Raw genomic sequence first — 16959 nt, 5'->3', positions numbered from 1 at the left:
AAGGTTAAATGGTGATAATGTAATAGAATAAGTTAGTCAGAAATAAACTAACAAAATTTTCATTTCACTTAGCTAATGTCCAGAATAAGTCCAGTTCATAGACAGGTACTATTTTGGCCAGGAGAGTATTTTAAATGTAAATTTTATTTGAATTCTTTAGAAGAATCTGCATTCTCCCATTTATTATATATTACTCACTTTGTCTCACCCCTTGAGTTATGTAGGATCCATTTGTGGCATCTAAGGGTGTTTGTATTATCAGCTTCTACTAGATATATCAGGGAAGGATGAAATCTCCTGTCACGCATTTCTTGAAGGGAGGGATGTTCCTAAATACCTGGCTTATCTTTTCCCTTAGATGGAGAATAAAGTCTGTTTTGTATTTCACGTAGAGAGAGAGATTTGTCAGCTCCCAGAGACAACCCCTCCACAGAACTTTGAGTGTGGTTTGCACCAGTATTTTCCAAATTGTGAGAATAAAAGTAGTCCATAACTTTGAGAAAAGACTCACTTTTCTACAGCCATGGAAACAGGAACCACAAAAACCCATTTTATTCCTGTTCAGTCAACAACAGCTCCCCTCAATGAACATGATTTCTGCAAGCCAGTCAGTAAGCGTCAACCCTTCTAATAATCACCCAAGTAGGAACAAACTCCATGCAATAAATGAGTGCCAGCCATTCACAAGCACATAGTCTTGACGGATCATAGTGGCCCCTCTCTGTTGTGTGTCAGGGGTTTATCTATGTCAAGTTTCAACTTCTTCCTGGGAGAACTTCTGCTTCCTCTAAAAAGTCAGATTTTAATCCCTAAATCTCCTCATTTCCTTGATAAAGTTTAGAAAAATAATTAGATAGATAATTTAGAATAACAAGAACTATTAAAGGGGACTTTTGATAGAACATATTTAATGAACTAAAATATTTAAGAAGGGCTGTAAACAAATAAGGGGATAAAATACTGCATAGTCAATACTCAGCTTTTTAATTTTTTAAAAAGATTTTATTTATTTATTCATAAGTAAAGAGAGACACAGAGAGAGAGAGAGGCAGAGACACAGACAGAGGAAGAAGCAAGCTCCATACAGGGAGCCTGACTGGGACTGGATCCTAGGTCTCCAGGATCACACCCTGGGCTGAAGGCGGCGCTGAAACGCTGAGCCACCCGTGCTGCCCTACTCAGCTTTTTAAATTGGCATACTGAGCTTGCTAAATAAAACTCAAATTCCAATGCAGTCTTTGTCAAGACTTTTGCAACTTTCTGAAAGCTAGCCCTCTTTTCATTCCTTTGTCTATGAAACTTTACCTGGTTTTGCAAATGAGTTAGCATGTCCTTAGAATTTTCATTGGAAAAGAATATCACATTTTATATTTCTAAAACACAACTCATATCTATGGAAGTTGAATTAAAACCCTGGTCTAGAGCCAAATTAAGAGCTATAATTAATGATTTTTCCTAAACTTCAGGGATATAGGCAGAATATTTTCTGTAGAATTAAGGATTCATATTAGATACTTATTGTCCTACACTATGGATATGGACCAATTAATTCAATTAATTGTTAACCTCATGGAGGAAAATGTTTAAAAGCAGCAGATTAGAGCTGATTTAAATAACCTAGTAGTGTAAAGTTTAAAAAAAGAAATAATAAATGCATTTCATAAGGCAATTTTGAAAGTTTTTCTTTCAACAAAGATGCAAACTTATAAATTAAATAAAAATAAAAGAAAGACTTGGGCAGCCTGGGTGGCTCAGCGGTTTAGCGCTGCCTTCAGCCCAGACCTGATCCTGGAGACCTGGGATCGAGTCCCACATTGAGCTCCCTGCATGAAGCCTGCTTCTCCCGCTGCCTGTGTTTCTGCCTCTCTCTCTCTCTCTCTCTCTCTCTGTCTCTCATGAATAAATAAATAAAATCTTTTTTAAAAAAGTAAAAAAATAAAAGACAGACTTTATGACATCTTCAAACAATTCAAACCCAACACCTGACAAGAAAGACTATATCTTCTTTTTTTGTAAATGGGCTCAGACCTGAATTAGGGGAATCAAACAGAAGCAAATATTAAAATGTAAAATTACTAACTTAAAAATATCCAATATGTAACTAGACATTTCCAAGTAGACTTAGAAAGTAAACAAGCTAGAAGTCATTATATTGGATCTTTAGGTAAAACAGCTAAAAGAGCCTCTATCCCCTATGATTTGGGAACCTGTAGATAAGGAAACCTATAGATACTTCAAATAGAAGTGTCATTTAAAGAACCAATGTTCCCCATCAGCTAAAATTCAGAAGGACTACTACTTAGTCTGTTCAATGACTTAACTCCATGGCAAACACTGTTGCCCCAAAACTTCTTGTCCTTCCTCTGAACTCCTAAGGCAAGCAATACCTCTTTCTTATTAATATAGGTGTCTTTATGTCTTCCAGTAATCTTACTATCAATAGAACATCAGATAAATTGGTTTAATAAAACTATAGAAATGGTGAAATGTTTAACAATCTTATGCCTTAACCCACAAATGGTATTTTGAAATTATTATTAGAAGGATACATTATCCTCTGTGACACAAACCCCACAATTTTAATAGGCAGGATTTACTTCTAGACAAAAGGTATTATGGTTCCCTACAGATGATCAAATTATAGCTGCCCTAGTCATGAAAATGCCTATACTAAGTATACTTTTTAAAATTATCTAAGGAATGCCGCTAGCCCCAGAATCTTTATGGATAAAAGACTTCACAGAAATAGGAAGATGGATTGGAACAGAGCACATAAATTTACAGATTATTATATGTACCGAGATTATCACAAATCTTTCTTTTTTTGTGTAAATATGAAAGTGATACACCATAATCTCGATGCATTAACTCAACAGCATAGCACATATCAAAGACCATTTCTCATTGTGATAGGCTCACAATAAAAAAAGAGTACTGTAAAAGTTAAAGTTATAGATACTATAAAAATACTTAGAAATATAATGGAAATATTTTAGAGATTATCATGCTAAGCAGAGTGCTCTGACTAAAAATCCCAACAAAAGGGTCTCATATAAAACAAATAATTTATGATAGTAACACATCCAAGAAGAAGTTCAAGTATTCAATTACAGATATACAGAATATGGCCAGAAACCAAGTTCTTAAAAGAAATTTCAGAAATTCCATGATTGTGTTGTAAGATTCATGAAGATAATATCTGACAAAACCAGAATGGTTATCTGATAGTAGCAGATAAAATATATACCAGGCATTGGATAAAATCCTGATGGAACATATGAAAGAATTCATTTCAGTAGGGACAAATTGGCCACAAAATTGAACACTATTGGGGAAACACTTCCAGGATAGCAGATGTGGCCAGTTCATGCTTCATTTCTAATTAAATTAATTGGGATAAATTGTAAAGGTGGAGGCATTAACTGAAACAATTGCAAAAGAACCTTTGAGTTACTCCAAAGGGATTGTATACAGTTTTCTCCCTCAATGGTTTATGAATATGTACTAGTTTAAACAGTCTATTCTGCAGATGGTTTGGAGCATTCTGTTGAAAAGCCACAATACTTACAAAGGCTAAAATATGATTAGATTTCATAATCTTAGCACATTACAACTGACCAATCTAGTGATATGGGAACATTTTCATTGGGACACTTATTCATGGATTTAAATTATGCAAGGCTGTCTTCATTCCCAACCCTCTGGACAAATGAAAAAGAACCTTAATATTGTTGAAGATTATACCCTTTAGTGATTTTAAACTGAGTTTCTGCAGAGAGCTTCCAGAAGCTGAACACCCATGGATGTTGACTGTTAACTGAAGAAGCTTATAGCAAGCTGATGACTACACAATGGTCTTCTGTGTGAGATAATCTGAAGAAGATTCTTGCATATACCATATTTCCCTTTGTATACCCTTTCTTATTAATACTTCTTTACTGATTTAAAACTATATAATTCTGTGTTTGTCTTTAGTGTTCTCCTTACTAGTAATAAGTATTTGCCTTATCCTATGTTTTACTAGACAATCATTAACTCAATAATTTAATTATATCAATCCATTGTTAGGTATATTACACTAACTTTAATAATGATACTTTTTGTATATGCAAAGATTCCAATAGGTTCAGGTATTTGAAAGGACTCTGAAGATTCACAGAACATACTGACGTAATGTTTTTACTTAAAGGCGAAATGTGTAATATAGTAGGAGAAAGACAGTGCAGGTAAACACCAAGGGGCAAAGAGATATCCAGGTGCAAGCTCTCTAAGATCCTTATTCTCACAAGGGCACACTTCATCGTTGAATTGAGAGCTCAAGGCAGACATTCCCGGTGAAGTCTTTTTATGACCTTCAAGTCATATGGTGAAGTCAGCCTATCTGATATGCCAACTGAAATCCATGAGTCAACAAATTAGTTTTGGTTGTCACCAGTAGAGTTTCAAACTTTAAACTGCATACCATAGATATCAGTCCCCTTAATGTAGCCAAGAGTCAAAGACAGGTACTCAGGCATATCCATAGACCATCAGAGCCGTCCAAGCCTAGCTATAAATTAAGCCTATTCTACACAGTGTACTCTACACAAATGATGAAAAATATGCTTCTGTTAGAAGGAGACATAAGTATTCTGTGCTGTAGCAGTAACATTATGTCAAAAAAAAAAAAAACCCAAAACAATATACTTACAACTCTACTGTGATTGCTTTATTTCTTGTGAAGATCCTAGATTCTTTTCCTCATGAGGGAACCAGACTTTTCAATGACAATCCAGGACCACCCAAAACAAAGTCACCTGAGGACAGGGACTGATCATTTATATTTTGAATCAGGTTTGTTTTCTCCTTCTTTTTCTTCTCTTTCCTTTCCTTCTTTTCTTTTCTTTTTCTTTTTTGTTTTTTAGATATTCTAAAATTGAGAAGCATTAGCTTTGATTCCTTGAGAGAATTAACTATAATCCATAATGCCTATATATGTAATATAACATGTAATGTATTGTTTGTCCTGTGTTGAGGTTTAAAGAGAAGACTTGTCTACTTCCTAGATGTGTTTGGGTATCCCAAGCCTGGAAGGAGTGGAAGTTACCATCAACCAGTGGTGAAGACTGTCCTGGCCCTACTTGACCCCCACCACTCCAAAGCAGAAGCCTTTCTGTGAGTTGTACATACTGTATCTAAAGCCTCCCAAACTCAGGGACCTGGCAGTATCTTGATTACAGTTTTCCCAGAGAATCCAGAGCTATCAGACAAGTCCATTTCCTTCAAACGAAGTTGAAGGAGAGGTACTCCTAATTTTTTAAACAAATATTGGTTCACTTGTAAGATCCAAATGCATTGGAAGAAGCTACAATTTAATACTGGATTTCTCTCCAATTAGGTTAAGACAAATTTAATATGAATCAAGAGATAAAGTCCACAGTTATTCTACCCTAAAGGTCTTGGGACATTTAAGAGCATTTACAATAATATTTCATAATTAATAAAGCAACATCAAAATGCTTTCCTTAATGCTATTACATTAGTGTCAATTATCTAAAAGAAGAAATGATGTTTCATAGTCAGTGTTCAACTCAAATGTTCCCTTTCCTGTGAAGGTTTTTCTTTTCATAGGGAAAAATAATTGGTTTTTTTTTTCTCTCTGTGATTGTATGACATTTTGTAAACACTCCTCTTGTAGGACTTAAAATTGATGATTACATGTCTAGTTTCATAGGAAACTCCATCCCAGGAGCTTCTCTAACGCTCCAGTTTCTCTAAAAAATTCTTGGCACAAAGTAGATGGTAGTATACAATATAAAGTTAAGTAAATGAGTAGGTAGTGTAAGAAGTCATAGCAACTGTTGGGATGGAGAAAAATAGTAAAAATTAATTAATTTCCACAACTTAATATTCTCTATTTTTAATGGTAAAATTTAGTGTAGTCTGGCTTTCTGAGGAATCCTCTTATCTTATTTGACTTTTAAAAGTAGTAGCATCAGATTACATATAATTGGTTTGTGAATTGTTAAATACTGTCAAGTTTTATGTCGTGGCATAAGAGATCCCTGTTTATGCATCATAAGAAATAAAGTGTGAAATTTAAATGCTGAATTAAAGTGTACATTTTTCCCAAGAAGAAAATATGAGAAACTTATTAACAGCTTCAGAAAGAGCTTCCTCTAAGTGAGATACCATTTTTTCTTTATAGCCAACAAGCAATATATTGTAATGACAACAAAAATACATTTATAAATGTGTTTTATTCATTAATATTAGAGTCTTTGGAGCATATATGGAAAGTAGCTATCTCATAAAGTGATTTTAATGCATATTAACAAACTTTAGCTTCAGTAAAAAAACACCTAAAGAAGAATGATTTCTCATTTTAACTAAAATTCAGTAAAAAAAAAAAAAAAAAAAAATCTACCCATGGAAACAAAACACCTACTTAAAGGCTATGCATTTAGTCCTCTGAGTATTTCTACTGGTTTTTGGTATTCTCTGCCTGTGGGTTTTCTCTTTTCACAACTATTGCTACCATGGCAACAACTGACAACATATTGCCATGTAGTGCACACTTGCTCTGAGCCTGACATGGCATCAAATAAGTGGTAAATGAGACCTCATTGTCCATTCATGTATCAGACTGAAATGAATCTAGAAATGATAGGTGTTATTAAGACTAAGTATACACTAATATCAGAAATGTGTATTTCAAAATACCTTAAACATAAGTTTTGCAAAATAATTAAATATATGATCTAAAAGTAGCCCCTTGCCTGTTGCTATTTGAAAAGGGCAGTCTGAATTGTTGTTTGGCTCAACTCATTTGAACACTAATGTGACTTTTACACATGTGATATATAATAGATTAAATATTTCAGAAAGGCAATCACATTAAATATCCATGTATAAGTCAAGGATGATATTTTTTATGTTTTACTAAATCAAAGAGCATTAAATCAATGGTGATCCTCATTTGGCAGTGGGTAAAAAAATAAAGCCACAATGGAAGATCTCTAGGGAATAAAATATATGACTTTGAGTTCCATTATTATAACGTATTAGATATTTTGAAAAAATTTTCTGTATTTTAATGTCTTATTTTTTTAAAGATTTTATTCATTTATTTATGAAACACACACAGAGAGAGAGAGAGGCACAGACACAAGCAGAGGGAGAAGCAGGCTCCATGCATGGAGCCTGATGGAACTCAATCCCAGGGCCCTAGGATCAGGCCCTGGGCTGAAGGCGGCGCTAAACTGCTGAGCCACCCGGGCTGCCCTAATGTTTTAAAATAGGTGTTATACTGTATGTTAGTAAATTGAACACCAATAAAAAATAAATTAAAAAAAAAATAAAATAGGATAGATGTTCTTACCAGGTATGAGATAAGCCCCAATCAAAGTGAAAATGGAGCAGTAGGAAAAGTTTGGGGAAGCTTCAAAAAAACGTAGACAAGAGAAAAATTCTTACACCTCAAAGCCAGGACTTCTGACTTCTAAAATCAACCTGAGAAAGGCCAGCTTTGTCTTTCAGCCTCTTCCCAGTTAGCTGTAGTTCTCAGTCAAATAGCAGAGGGGACTGACTAGCAAGTCAATCCTCTACTTGAGATAAAAAGGCCCAGCAGGAAGCACACACTATGCAGGAAAATAAAGACATGAACAGAAGCACAGCATGAGTGGGAGACAAGCCTTGTTGTCCAAAAGTGGTTGGAAAAGCTTTTCCAAGCCAGTCCTTTGCATGCAACCATGAGATAAATTAGACCCAGGGATAAAAACCCTGGCTTCTCAGATCAACCCTGGCTTCTCCATCAACCAAACACACTGACCGGGATGAACTTAGGTGACTCCCTTCTTCTTTCTATTTCTCTCAATAAAGCATTTATTAGACAGCTGCTATGTTCAAGGCACTCAACTCTGAGCCACAGAATAATGTTTCTCACAGGATGGGACAGAAACAAGGTGTCTCAGAATTTGCTGGGTCCCATCTCAGAACTAGTGAATGGGAATCTCTCCAGGTGGGTAATTCCTGGGTAATTTTTAGGCATATTAAAGATGAAAACCAGTTTTCTGAGACAGAATGAAAATATGAGTGAGATATAGTTTGTATCTTTAAATGTTTTCTAATCTAACTTTCTTTTCTTTAAAAAAGGTCTTTGTACTAAATAATTTCTAGAAGCTTTCTGACACTCATTTTAGATTAACTTTTTCTAACAAGTTCCCATTTTACAAGGTACTTTCACTGAATAAGTAAAATTTTCATTATGTGACCTGGTTCTACTTTACTCAGCCATTTTTGATATGTTCTGAATAAGCTACACAATTTCTTAGTTGCTATTCTTATTTGGAAACAGGTGAAAAAGTAAAAAAAACAATCAGAAATGTTACCCTTCCAGATGGATTTTCAACAATACCTAGAAGTCAGAAGATCAGGAGTCAGTGAATTAGACTCTGCTTCTAACTCTTTGCATGACCGTGGGCCCACAAGTGCACCTCTTTGGGCCTTAACTTTCCCTTTCTAAAAGGGGGGATGAGATTCCTCAAATGACAAAGTCTCTGTACTCAAATGATGGTTTCTATGGCTCTATTTCTCTTAAAATTCATAAAAAATATTTGTGGAACTCCTCTCATGTGTGAGATCATACCAGGATCCATGGAAAACAAAGTTCATATATTTGAACATTGTACTTATAAAATTTACAAACTCATACAATCCATCCATATGATTCTTATTGATTTTACTAATACATCATCCCTTGCATTCATGTATTCCTCTCCAATCCTGCTACAGCTACCCTAGTCTACGCCCTCTGAAATGACTTACTTGAACCAATGCAATAGTTCCGAGTTTCTTTTTTTCATCCAGTCTCACTACACTCCTCATAGGGTTACTAGGAGCATCTGAGACACAGATATTATGATGTTATTTGCTACTATAACTCCTTCAGTGGTTCTCCTGAGCTTAAAGCCATAGATAGTCCAAATCCTTAGGGAAAGATCATGCAGAAGCTTGTTACTATCCACCACCAGTCTCATTTCTGGTCTCTGCTAGGTCCTTGTTTCTACCAACCAACCCCATATACTTATTTTGTGATTTTTTTTCCCAAATGTGTTACATGCTTTCATTTTTTCCATCTTCTACTTTTTCTCTGGAATTTCTTTCATCTCCTTAGCTGCCTAACAAACTTCACATACTTTATAAATAGCTCTATTATATTAATAACAGTTTTATATCATTTTTACATGTTTCTTTCCTGATAATCAGTTTTAAGCAAAATAAAGTAATAAAGCAAGATAAATTTAGCGCAAACAATACTACCTCACACACAGATGTTCAAGAAATGTTTGCAAATATAAATGTAGATGACTAGAAGTATCTTCAAATAAAAATTAAAAATGAAAAACAGAAGGCGGGCAGCCCGGGTGGCTCAGCGGTTTAGCTCCGCCTTCAGCCCAGGGTGTGATCCTGGGCCCTCGGGATCAAGTCTCATGTCGGGCTCCCTGCATGGAGCCTGCTTCTCCCTCTGCCTGTGTCTCTGCCTCTCTCTCTATGTCTCTCATGAGTAAATAAATAAAATCTTAAAAAAAAAAAGAAAAAAACAGAAAGCAACTAGTATACTAGAATATCCCTTTAATATACTTTTATTTAGATTTAAAAATGAACTTCCCTTTCAATATGAATCATGGAAAATTTATGAGAGATTCTGTGTGCTCTTTGACATAAGAATTAAAAAGTGTACACTACAGATAAACATCCAAAAACACATGAGCTGCTCACTCATACTTTAAACAATGGGCATATTGAGAAGGCCCATAGTCTGGGACGAAGGTCTAAAGTGAAGTGGCTCCTACCTGTTAGATCTGCACTCGGCCACCACCCCAAGTCACAGGCTTTGCAGGTGAACTCATCTTGCACATATTCATTCTCTTTGCAGGCCGTGCAAATCCAGCAGCAACTCACTTCTCCTTTCCGGATGACCTGTAACATAAAGGTAGTTCATATGCCTTTAAAGATGGTCTCTGCAGAAAGTCTTCTATTTCAGGTATGGACTTTTTCTCATACTAGAAAAAAGAATAATTCTTCAGAACATCCTATATGCTGAAGAACCACCTAGGTTCTCCACATGTACATAACATGCATCTGAATATACCTGATTATCTTAGAGTTCAGATGTGAATTTCAGTTTATTCTATGCCGAGTTTGGAGGCTTGTCAAAAATAATGCCTTTTATAAAGGGAATTGATGACATTATCTTTTTCAGAGTTAAAAAAAGAGAAATAGTTGAATTTTACTATTTATATTCATTTGTATTATTCTCAGAAAAATAAAAATAAATTTTTCTTCTCTGAAAGAGCAAAGTTTAACCACAAAAGTTCTTATGTAATAAAACCTTATTAATTCAAAAATCTGAGGAATTATGGAACTTTATAATTATGCAAGTCTGAGCAACTTTATAGACATAAAAACAGAATGATGGGTAAGAAAGTCACCCCTATTACTGGCCTTGTGACTTGCTCTAGAGAGCTTAACTAGAGATTACATAAATTGTTGGAAGAAAAATTACTAGTCCCAAATTACTGAAGAATCGTTTATTATTTGAGTAGTTTAAACTTTCTCCCATTTTCAATCTGTTTGGTAAGCAAATTTCACTTGACACAGTAGCAAAGAAAGTCAAAACACATTGCATTCAAAGTGACTTTCTTATAAGTAGCACATTTTTGGTCCTTCTTTCATCTCCAGTCCGAGAACTTCTGTCTTTTATTGAAGTGCTTCATACATTTACATTTAATACAATCATTGGTGTGGCTGGAAATGAAAATTTTGACCAGATGCTGGACATTGTGTGCATGTAGGTATACTGTGCTGGATGTTTTTCCTTGAAGAAGTATTGGCCTTTTTTTCTGGTGGGCAGCTAAACTACTTGTGACTCAGTTTGAGCAGTTTTTAATCTTTTAGGACAAGTCTAGAAGAGTCTCTAGGAATAATTAAGCCTTATTAAGGTGTGACCACCTGGGGTTTCTACTTAATTCTTTGTGTATTCTTTGTGTATTCAACAAGGTATCTCCACTCTGGCTTGTGGAAAATGAAGCAATTCCTGGATCTGTGTAAACTCTGGGATTCCAGCTCCCCGGGAATTTTTTTTTCACCCGGACTTTTTGATTGTTTTTTAAAGATATTTATTTATTTATTTATTTATTTATTTATTTATTTATTTATTTATTCATTCATTCATAGACACAGAGAGAGAGGCAGAGACACACACAGAAGGAGAAGCAGGCTCCATGCAGGGAGCCCGATGTGGGACTCGATCCCGGGTCTCCTGGATCACACCCCAGGCGGTGCCAAACCGCGACGCCACCGGGGCTGCCCTTCACCCAGACTTTGAATTCTGCGCTACTCATGTGCAGATTGGTGTTCAGTCAAATGCTCAAGAGAATCCGTATGCCAACTTCTGGGACTTTTTTTCTGAATAGTTTTCCTCTCCCTTACACAACACTACAAATTCTCTCTGCCTTGGCCTTCCTAAACTTTGATTTCTGTCTTCTTGAATTAGCAAAATCACCAAGCTCTGTGTTCTCCTTTATCGAACAAGGAAATTGCCTCCAGGCAGAAAGCCTGAGTAATTTTTAGGGTTTGCCTTGTTTGCCTTTACTTCCCTGCAATCAAGGTCATACACCATTTTCCAATGTCTGAACATAGTTATTTCACATATTATTTCAAGTTTTCTAGTTGTTTACATCAAAAGGCAGCCTAGGCTCTGTTACTATTTCATGGCTACAAGCAGAAATTCTTCCCTAATAAATTAAATATTAAATACATTAAACTTTACTAAATGTGTTCATATGCAAAATCAGACATTATAAGCTGTAAATATTGCTATACCTTAAAAGTCATATAAACTCTAGCCTTTGTGAAAATAAAACTATAATCTCACAGAGAAGGCCAAAATTTATATCCCTATCTCAGAATTACATATAAAGTATCAAATGATAGTATATTTTCAGAAAACGTAAAAGGTTTTCTTTTTCTTCTTTTACTTTCAGATAACTTTAGAAAGTAGAAACAGACTAAGTCTTAAAAAAAAAACAAAAACTCCCTCCAACGTCAAAATAAGCACGGAAAATTTATATTCCAAATAATTTTTAAATGATATGAGAAAAATTGAGTAAATGAGTACTGCTTTCTTATTTTAACTGGTATAAAAGTACCATAAAAGCCATCACAAAATACTGTATATTCCTTTAGTCAACTTTGTCTTTTTCTCTTACAATAAAATTAATGCTACTAATTCAACAAATTCAAAAGGTGGTAATGCTAAACAAATTTATTTATGCAGAATGAATAGTGAAGGTAGAGCCTGTGAGTAACTGGCACTTGGAAAGTATTTAAAATTATATTTTAAATGACTGAATAAATGAATAGCTTATCCCTTTAATAAATAATGAAAAAGGAGATGCCTAGAGTTATATTTTATGACTCCTTCTTTATTCTGCCACTAAGTCCTGTACTTTTGGCATACAATGTCTGTAATATCTTATTTGTCTTTTTTTTTTTTTTAAGAGAGGGTGTGGAGGTGCAGAGCAGGAGAGAGAGAGAGAGAGAGAGAGAGAGAGACTCTTATGCAGGCTACATGTCCAGCATGGAGCCCAAAGGGGAGCTCAATCCCACAACCCTGAAATCATGATCTGAACCAAAATCAAGAGTAAGGTACTAAACTGACCGAGCTACACAAGTGCCCCTGATTTGTCTTTTCCATTGCTCAGTCACCCTTCTAGGCTGAAATTTTATCAATTTACACTTGAATTCTGGTCCATGTCTCTTAATCATACAACATGCTCTAATTCCTTCTTGCTCCAGAGTAATTTGCACAGAGCTGCCAGGATCACCTAAATAGCTCATGGGCTCCTCAAGAAAAGGGACCAAGCTGACTTTCATTGTTTTCAGATCATAGTCATCAAAGTACAGATATGTACAAAAAACATACAGTAAGTGGTCAATGGATGCGTATTGAATGAATCATTTTTAAAAATACAATTAGGCCACTCAAAGAAGTTTAGTGCCTCTTCGCCCCAATACCTTTGCAATGTATACTCTTTAGTCAGGCATTCACTTAGTCCCCGGTCCTTGTTTCTGCACCTAACTTTATCTGTTATTAATTTCTTACATAAGTCTGCCAAATGAGGACAGAGCTTCTGTGCCAGCCCCTCACTGTGTCTTCATTAATGTCCACGTAACTGTTTGTTTTACTTTGTTTGTTTTGGAAGGAGGTTTCAAGTACAACAGAGACATCATCAAATTTGTGTTTCATTTGACTTGCTTTCTACAAGGAGTATTTTGACTACTATGGAGAATAGAGTTGTAAAGAAAAAGAGAGAAAGAAAGAATGTGTGTGTGTGCATGTGTGCATGCATGCACATGTGCACGTTTATATGTGTGTTTTAATCCATGGCTCTCACATGGAGCCATACAGTAAACAAATAAATTTGTTTTAATAAAATAATGAATATTACCTTCCATTCAGAAGGTCTTTTCTCCATCGGTCCATCTGTGTCACTACTTTCAAGGGCAGATACATTACAAGCTCCAGACAGTATTTCTGAAGCAGTAAATCCTTTCAAACATTGCCTAACTTACAATTCTCTAGTAGCTGAAATACAGTTGGTATTTTATTATCACAAGTTAGATTTTGTCCTCTAATTTTTTCATATCCATATAATAGATATGTTTCATTCAGATACAGTTCTTTTTAATTCTAATTTATGCCCAAATCTCCCCAATAGCATGACTATTATTATTTTTAAATTTTCTGCATTTTTATGAGTCATGCTTACTGACTTTTTTTTTTGCACATATAATGGCTTCTCCTGATTCATGGTCAGTCTTTGTCCAGAAGCACATGATCCTCCTGACATATTATCAGATGGTCAATAGAAGCCTAACACTTCATCACAGCGCCTACATCATTCATCTCACTTCATCATATCACATAGGCATTTTATCAACTCACATCATCACAAGAAGAAAGGCAAGTACAGTATAAGAAGATATTTTGAAAGAGAGAGACGCTATATTCACAAACCTTTGATTACAGCATATTGTAATTATTATATGTCATTATTAGTTACTGTTGTTAATCTCTTACTGTGCCTAATTTATAAATTAAAGCTTATCATAGGTATGTAGATCTAGGAAAAAAAGATAGTATATATCAGGTTTGGTACTATCTGTGGTTTCAGGCATTCACGAGGAGGAGGGTGTCTTGGAACATCCCCCAAATAAGAGGGGACTACTATAGTTTATTCAGTAACTGAGTATTTTTTCACTTTTGTTACAAGCAAACACTTTTTCTGATAGCTTTGAGCTCCAATAACAGTTTTGATATTTTACTGAAACTGCCCTTGAAGGACCAAGACTTACTAAGGGCCTAAGTCTGCTTTGACTCTTTATGTCCTGTGTACACAGTCCTCTTTATTGTTACTGAGACTAAGTGACCTGCTGGTACATACAATGCCATGATTCAATTACATACACCCTGTAGGAGTCTTAAAGTATTTATGCAAGAAAATCAAGTGTTCATTTTGTGACTAAGTCTCTAAAGTAACCTAAAATGGATTTTTTTAAATTAAGGTTTTATTTAGAAAAAGAATGAGGGGTGACTGGGTGGCTCAGTGGTTAAGTGTCTGAGTATTGATTTCAGCTCAGGTCATGATCTCAGATCATTAGGTAGAGCCCCATGTCAGGTTGCAGGCTCCCTGGAGAGTCTTCTTGAGGTTCTCTCCCTCTGCCTCTCCTTCCGTCTTTCCCCCAATATGCCAGTGTGCTCTCTCTCATATAAATAAATATATCTTTAAAAAGAAAGAAAGAAAGAAAGAAAGAAAGAAAGAAAGAAAGAAAGAAAACAAATAGTATCAAGAGAATATAATGAAGGATAGGTAACTGTGACTCAGAGGAAACAGAAAATTTTCTTCAGAAGAGAAATGCCTGAAAGATTAAAGAGAATGAAGAAATGAGTCTACTCTAATTATGATGTAGGAGAATCAGCTGCATGAGAGAAGAGCTAGCCCTGCCCTCCTCTGTCCCCACAAAGAGAGTTGGGGCAACAATCAACTTGAATATGGATGTTCTTCTCCCACTGCACTGAGTTCCTTGAAGGAAGGGGCCCTGTTTAAGTTTCCTTTACATTCTGCCTGCTAGTGAAGTGGAGCAGCTGAAGGAACTCTATTTTAGAAAAGCTCCACCTCTGCTGTTTTTCTACTAGTCCCCGTTTACTTACGTTCTGTATTTTGCCTCTAAATAAGCCAAAAGGGGAAATAAAAAAGTTAATCATTCTTTGAATTTTGTCCTAGGCCCCAAACAACTGATAACACTAAAAAAAAGCCAGATCCCAAACATGTTCCAGGAGATTAGCTTCAAACAAACTTTGGTTGATACTGACATCAGTACCCCTAGTTTCGGTAACTTATGGAATAACACCTATTGTTCACCTGACGCTCACCTTTGATTGGACCTACCCTGGATTCCTGAAGAAATGTGTATCCTAGACCCTTTTCTAATGTAAACCCCTAGCCTCAAACAATAACAAGACTCATTCTCCTTTCCTTTCCGAGTCCCAGACACTCTGTCTGCTATTCTCTGTCATTCACACTATTCAATAAACTCTTATTCCCTTTCTGCAGTCCCTGGATTTTTTTTTTTCATGTTTGATTTCTATACTACATGAAGCCAAGGGCTCTTGGCTGGTCTTGTGGGACCCTCACCTGGGTTCTTGGACCCAGCCTGCCTACATCACTAGCATGGCTCTTTGCACACATTAATTATTTAATAACATAGAAGGAAGAAAAGAGGAAAATAATATAGACTATGACATAAATAAAAGAAATGGAAATGACTTCAAAGAATGAAAAAAAGAGTAAAGTGAAGAAACCCTTAGAAAAACTAAATAAAAAATACCAATGAAAAAATCCCTATAATTTATTACAGGGAAGACGTAATAAAAATGGCATAGTGATATAAAATCATCACAATGGACATATATTGAACCAGATTGTGTGCTAGGACCTCTCTACAGAATTACACTAACCCTTCACAACTGCTCCATAGGGTGGAGTTAATTATGTGCACTTTGCAGATAAGGAAGCAGCTGCAGAAGGAATTCATATCTTGTGCAAATCTATCATGTTATCTCCATTATTTCCAAAAGCTAGGTTCTTCCTAGTGTAACAATGGCTGCCAGAGTGATGACATGTTATGCTGAGAACCAAAATTATATCTCAGAGGTTGGTAGATATATATTCAATTAATCAAACTTTGTCTATGGTGACATAGACATGGTACTACACATAGAAAAAATTTTTGAAAAACCCAATTGTTAAGGCTAAGGAGCTCAAAATCTAATGTAATGTGTTAGATAGACAGATAGAAGGAGGAACCAAATGCTTATGAAGAACATATACATTCAGTTATTCATTCATTCATTCATTCATTCATTCATTCATTCATTTATGACCTTCATTTAGAGTGTCTACAGGGTGCCAGGCACTATGTCAAGGCTAGAAATAATCAGAGAACAAAACGAATAATAACACCATCCTTGAGGAGGGGGTTAATATTATCTATTATTCTAGAGAAGGGCTTTGGGAAAACTAAGGTGAGAAAGAGGAACAGGGTGCAGGGCAGGGATCAAGGCAAGGCAAGTGTAGCCCCTTCAGGGTTGTGTAAGTATGCACCCTGCACTTGCATAACCTTGAGAGTGAGTGCCTCTTTAAATTCTGGGCCCTAGGGACCTCACTTGTCTCATGATGGCCCTAACCCTGATGGGGGTGGGGAGACACCTGGAATAAGGAGACACAATTTTGCATGTGGTGGTTAGGTAAGACCTCACTAACACATTGCCATTTACTAAAGACTTGAAGAGGGCAAGGGTATAAGCCCTGAGTATGTCTAGTGGAAAAAGTGTTTTAGGCCAAGGGGACAGCT

General features: G+C 35.7%; 1 protein-coding gene across 7 annotated transcripts in view; it reads right to left on the bottom strand.

Moving 5' to 3' along the window:
* GRM1 (glutamate metabotropic receptor 1) overlaps window positions 1-16959 on the bottom strand; it is a 395756-nt gene that overhangs the window by 37520 nt on the left and 341277 nt on the right. For all 7 annotated transcript variants that reach the window (XM_077896175.1, XM_077896203.1, XM_077896227.1 and 4 more), the window contains one exon: window positions 9834-9960. In XM_077896175.1, coding sequence (XP_077752301.1) covers window positions 9834-9960 — 127 coding nt within the window. The remainder of the gene's footprint in view (window positions 1-9833; window positions 9961-16959) is intronic.

Source organism: Canis aureus, chromosome 1 (genome assembly GCF_053574225.1).
Source record: "Canis aureus isolate CA01 chromosome 1, VMU_Caureus_v.1.0, whole genome shotgun sequence".
Taxonomy (NCBI): domain Eukaryota; kingdom Metazoa; phylum Chordata; class Mammalia; order Carnivora; family Canidae; genus Canis; species Canis aureus.
This window is presented reverse-complemented; position numbering and strand designations above follow the sequence as displayed.